The sequence below is a fragment of the Chiloscyllium plagiosum genome, unplaced genomic scaffold (assembly GCF_037043375.1).
Source record: "Chiloscyllium plagiosum isolate Xiang-an unplaced genomic scaffold, Cpla_swu_hap1 HiC_scaffold_14, whole genome shotgun sequence".
Taxonomy (NCBI): Eukaryota; Metazoa; Chordata; class Chondrichthyes; order Orectolobiformes; family Hemiscylliidae; genus Chiloscyllium; species Chiloscyllium plagiosum.
Genome location: NW_028270152.1, coordinates 34,625,656 through 34,631,655, shown reverse-complemented (window position 1 = coordinate 34,631,655; position 6,000 = coordinate 34,625,656). Strand labels below are relative to the sequence as shown.

The 6,000-nt window shown below is 40.0% G+C and overlaps 1 protein-coding gene across 2 annotated transcripts in view; it reads left to right on the top strand.

Moving 5' to 3' along the window:
- Positions 1-4,525: 4,525 nt before the first annotated feature.
- The window catches only part of LOC122558995 (FYVE, RhoGEF and PH domain-containing protein 3-like), a 218,663-nt gene continuing 217,188 nt past the window's right edge, over positions 4,526-6,000 (top strand). For both annotated transcript variants that reach the window (XM_043708044.2, XM_043708039.2), the window contains exon 1: positions 4,526-4,694. In XM_043708044.2, coding sequence (XP_043563979.2) covers positions 4,541-4,694 — 154 coding nt within the window. In that variant the 5' untranslated portion in view covers positions 4,526-4,540. The remainder of the gene's footprint in view (positions 4,695-6,000) is intronic.

The window sequence follows — 6,000 nt, the reverse complement described above, 5'->3', positions numbered from 1 at the left end:
TGAATGAGATATTAAACCAGGAGCATATCTGTCCATCAGATTGACATAAACCATCTTGTGGTAGACATTATTTTCTTCCTTAATCTATCCAAAGTACTTTAGTTCAAAAATCTTACTAATCTTACTGATATGAATATTTTGGATGCATTTGCTTACATACCAACAGTGACTTCACTTCAAAAGTGAAGCACTTCCGTCTCAAGGCTAGCAAACTTTCCAGAACTGAAGGAACGCCTTCAGGTTAACAAGCCTCTATTAATTTTGAATGGACTATTAAATAGTGCTCAGCAGTACATCAAACCCAGAAATGACCAAGCTCGAAGTGATCATAACCAACAACTACAACTTAACACATTTCAATTTGTTGCTTTTGCTAACTCCTTTTTCCCACAAACAATTGAAGTCAGGAACAATCATCAACAAAGCTTAATCTCTATGCTGGCTAAGCCTCATTTAAGATAAATCCATCGATTTTTAAGCATAATGTATCTATCATCTTTACGTATTGTGCGTATCATGTATCTCCTGTGAAGATTTCCCCATGTAAGTCTACAGAGGAAAACCTTGTCAAGTACAAAGGACTAAGTCAGTACGTATTCTGGAATGCTCTGTTTAGGTAATAAAACATTACATAAGTGATAGTATGTGTTTTGTTTTTGCAGATTTTTAAAAAAAACAGTCTCTCCTTTGTTCAATATCGTAGGTATCAAGGAGAAGGTGCTATTACAAATTCTTACCTGTACCTACTACTCATGCCTGTAGAAGCTATCGACACAATCGGAACAATATTTAAGCTTTGATCACTAATAAATTGGAAAAGGCAGCTTCAACTGCACATCATGACTTTTGAAAGATATAATGACTGTCATTATCAGATAGTGATGAGAATGTCCAGCATTGTTAACAGTTCACAGATGAAAGAAAGCCAACATTAAAATGGATAACATACAAGTCAGAATCATTGGCATATGCTCCACTGGGATTCTGTATTGTTTAGAAGTTAAACATTACAGATTTAGGAACCCTGAAATAAAAACAGAAAAATCTGGATATGTTCAGCAGGTAAGGTGTTTTGTGTGGAAAGAAAAACAATGTCAACATTTCAGGTCAATAACCTTTCATAAGAAATCAGTTTTAAAAACTGGGCAAATGTGATGTTGACACATTCACTAACAATTGCTACACAACAGATCTGGCAGTTTCCCCGAGGAAAGCTATCAAAGCACAACTAAAACACTGACATAAGACTACCTGACAAGGTCGAAATTGCCTCGATATGTTCCAATTCACAAAAAGAACAAACCACGCAATTCCTGCCCCATTAGCAATTTCTCACCAATAACCTGTTTTCTGGTGCTCAGTTTGAGTTCCAGCAGAACTACCTGCCAGCAGATCCTATTGCATCCCTGATCTAAGCATGACTGGGAATTTATCACAAGGGAAGACATGGAGTAAGAACTGCACAAATTTCTCTTAGCAAATCAGGGACCTTTGATTTAATATACTTCTGTATATTTTTAAGACCTGGCTTGCTCTTATGGTCTATCACTCCCACTGGGACATGAGACAGAGAAAGCATGTATTTAGATCTTGTTCCATAACAAGTTTGCTCGTCTGGAGGTTGGTAGCCTATGGCACCCTGCATCAACAATGGCAAGCCTGGAGAGTCTGGAAATCACACTGCTTAATGTAAGTGTATTGGAAAGATTTTGGCCATATTATGAATACATTATGGGGCTCAAACATGAAGGTCCTGACTTAGGGACATGTACACATTGCTACAAGACTTGCATTTATGTTGTATAGAGAGGATGAATTTAAGAAAGAATCATTGCACATCTTGGTTCTACTCAATTATTCGCTCAGCAGATAAATGAAGAGGATTCAATATTTTTAACTTAATTTCAAGTTAAAATGAATTGGTGCAGCAATTTTCCCAGGGCTTCAAAAGATGTGATTATAAGATTTTGTGTAGAGGTATCTATCCTCAGTTTCAAAAAGAAGTCAATGTATTGTTTCTTAGCATAATAATACACATTCCACAATATGTGGAGGATTATATAAAAAGCCTAGCTTGCTGTAATATAATCTTGCAAATACAAATATTTAATTATGGGCTGAAAGTGAGAGAGAGAGCAAGGGTCTACAACAGAATTTGAAAAGTGCTGGTAATTCCGGTACTTGGATGACATATCTTGAATATTTCAATTCAAAACAAACAATGTATGATTTCAAGAAGAAGTTGGATAAATGGTCTATGAATACAGGGGAAAAACAGTGATTCCTGTTGAAGGGCTTTTGCCCGAAATGTTGATTTTCCTGCTCCTCGGATGCTGCCTGACCTGCTGTACTTTTACAGCACCACACTTGACAAAAAGCAGGAACAGGCTATTGAGTTGGATGATCAGCATGATCATAGTGACTTGTAGAGCAGACTTGGAGGGGAAAATGGCCCACCTCTGCTCCTATTTTCCTACTTTTTGCTATGCTTTTAAGCGCAAAAGAATATATTGTACATTTTCAGCCTGTTTTCTCTAAAATCTGAATTTGATCAAAGTCTTCAGGATGTTAATAGGAAAAATCAGGATGGATAAAGATAAACTATTTCCATTGGTTGGGAATTCTAGAATTAGAGGGCACAGTCAGAGAATTAAGGCCAGACAGTTCATGAGAGATGTTAGGAAGCACTTCTACACGCAATGATAATAGATATTTGGAACTGTCTTCAACAAAAGGCTGTGGATGCTGGATCAGTTATTAATTTTAAATCTGAGAATGATAAGTGTTTGTTCAGCGAAGGTTTCAAGGAATATGGGTCAAAGGCAGATATCTGGCTTGAGGCCACAGATTAACCGTGGTCACATTTAATGGCAGAACATGCTTGAGGGGCTGAATGGCCTACTACTATTTCTATGTGTTCTAATCTTTCCAAGTACTCCCATGATTAATTGTTGCATGACTACAGAAATTATCATGAAACATTGGCTTGTAGCGTCAATTTTTGCCTATTTTTATTCTGTTAAACTCCAACAGGTGCAGGCTATAAAGCACATCAGAGCATAAAAGGCTGGGGCCTACCAGGGTCACCACCTTCTCTTCACAATAATATCATGTATGTATATAACACTTTGCAGGCCCATCAACAAAAAAAAAGCAGCTCAGTTGGTAACAAAGGCAAAGGAGGTCATCATTGACTGCAATAAATGTTTAGAGAGTTAGTGAATTATTACCACAAAGTGTACTTTATGGAGAGCATGGTCATCAAAAAAGCTCTGGACTCCATTAAAAAAAATCTGCCTATCATGGCTCAAATTGAGATTGAACTCAGTTTAGCAAATCTAATGACTCAGTTGCCATCTGCAAAGCTCTGGAGGATATATCACCTACTTATTAGGCACAAAGAACGGGCATCCTGTGATATCTGCTTGAAATACTCTCTCTGATAAAGGAAGAGGGCAGTAACCCTGGACATGTATGATGCAAATATTGTGACTCTTTCGGGCAACAAGGGTGATTTGCAATTACAACAACAATCTATGTACGTGCCTGCTGAGCAATGTGGGAACAATATTCTCATGTATTGCCCTTGTCAGATGGCATATCCTGGCTATCCTATCTACTCTGAAGGAGGCAGAGTGTGAAACAAAGGGATTGTTTTCCTGCCCATAGGTTTATGGGTGGGGACAACTGCAGTGCATATGTTCACATCAAGTAACAAAGATACCAAAGCAAGAGGAAACTCGCAAGCAGAATCTCCCATGGACTAGTGCTAAGAGACAAAAGACTTCTTCAGACTGTCAAAATATGAGTCACTACCTAGGTCATCCTGATTAAGATCAAGATTTGCTTAACTGAGAGCCAAGGTAGGTCAGCGGACACAGGGCAGATGGTTGAGTTGTTCTTGGTGAGAACTGACAGAGGAGCTGGATAAACCTAAGACCATGGAGGGCCGGAGATTTGAGGTCAGTCAGAGAGACGTTGGAATTGTCAAGACAAAAAGTAACAAAGGTGAGCAGATCATTGGAGATAGGACTGAGACCGGATGAATTGATGAGGGTGGAATTGGAAGTCTGAATGTCAGTATGGATATGAGGTTAGAAACTTATCTCTCAGTCCCATGTGAAGACAAATATGGTTTATCTCAATGCCCATGAAAAGAAGATTTCTAGGGAGATGGGGAGGACAGTAAATAATAATAGTAATATTATTCAGAACTTTATTATAATTAAACAGTTAAAACATTTTGTCAAAAACTAGCAGAAGTGTTGCTTCTTGCAAAAGCCTGGAAAAGTACCACTTGAAGGGTGCGCGCCTTGGGATGAACTTCTCGCGCACGAGCATTCCGGCGCGTGCTCGAACCTAGCGACTTCTCTGACCAGAACAAGAGGAGCAGCTCCCTGACAGAGTGACAGGGCTAAGGAGGGAGAGAGAGAGAGAGAGAGAGGCAGGCAGGCAGGCAGGAAGGAATAACGGGAGCAGGGAAAGAAAGTGGTGCTGCAAACTGGCGAGTGGGAGGTGTCAACATAGGAGCAAGGGGGGAATGCAGTTGACCAGAGCCGGAAAAGCGGCAGTTTGCCAGGGCTTGGATTCCGGAGTGAGCCCAGTGACGGAGCCGCAGCTCCAGAGGGAGGCGGCTCGCCCCGGGGACACGGTGAACGGCAATATGAGAGAGCGGAGCAGAGCCACCGCCAGCGGTAAGTCCGGCAGTGGGAGACTGCCCAACTGGGGCAGCTCCTCGGCTTATCCACTTTGGGAGTCTTCACTGCAAACTCTCAGCACTTGTGTTTCACGGGAAAACCGAAGATAGAAAAGTTATGTATAAGTTTTATTGTCTTTGTACGAGCTAGAGTGCTGTCATAACTTTGAATAATGTGTTGAAGTATAGAGATCGATTTATTACTTCTGCCAATATCGGGAGCGCGCGCCACTGTAAGCTTTAATTCATCATACTTGATGTGTATGTTCTTTTAACATGATGTCTTGGAGGTTGGTCTGATTAAATAAATCCAAGTTTTAATCTGTTTTATAACTAGTTTTATTAGTTAAAGCTGCATTTTGACATCTGAATATCAATAACATACTATTTGGCCAGATGAAAGTTAAGAACGAAAGTGTTTGTGCTTTGTGCATAAGTAATTCAACTTTACATTTTGTTCCTGCTGGGGAAAAAATGTCTCTTTAACGTGTCTCCTGCGGTGTTGCCACAACGCAGGGTTTTGTAAGAACAATCAAAGAAAAGCAGAATGCCAGAGATTTGAAATAAAAAAATACAGTACGCGAGAGAAACTCAGCAGGAAACACAGTGAATGATTCAGTGCAGTGTAACTCTTCCCCGATTGTTTGATCTTCCTCTGTATTTGGAGGTTGCTAGCAAAGCGTTTGTTACCCAACCCTAGCTTCCCAAGAAGTTTGATATAACTGAATAACTTGCTCGGTTGTGTTATTTGGTGTGGGTTTGGAATCACTCTCCAAGCTGCCTGAGAATGTTTCGTTCCTCGTGGAGCTTAGTGAACCAGTCGATGTTTCTGTTGAAATTCTCTAGAAAACAAACAAAAAACAGAATTCTCATTCTTAAACTGCTTTGGTGCGTTTCGGATTGTCATCTTTGGATTATAGTCCTATATCAGTCACTATACTCGAGTCTGCTTTTTGGTGGGAGCTGGAGTTGTGGAATTTGGTAACATCCTTAAGGCACGGGATTGTAGGAATACCAAACCGGGATCTGGGATCACATGGAGAATGGCTGTGACATGTGGAAATGTTGAAAGTTGTGTGTTTAGGAATAATAGGGAAACAAGGCATACATTTTTAAGTTGTTGAACTCTTGGTATCTAAGTGTGGATGGATGGAGGGATAGGGATAGTAAACAAAAACTAACATCATTGTGAAGAAGGGGAAATATGGCAAATTTAATCCGAATTGCTTTGGACCCCCCACCCTCAGTTGCTTTGAGCCTTGGCTATTGCCTTCCACATCATCATAAACTGCTTGAAACATTGT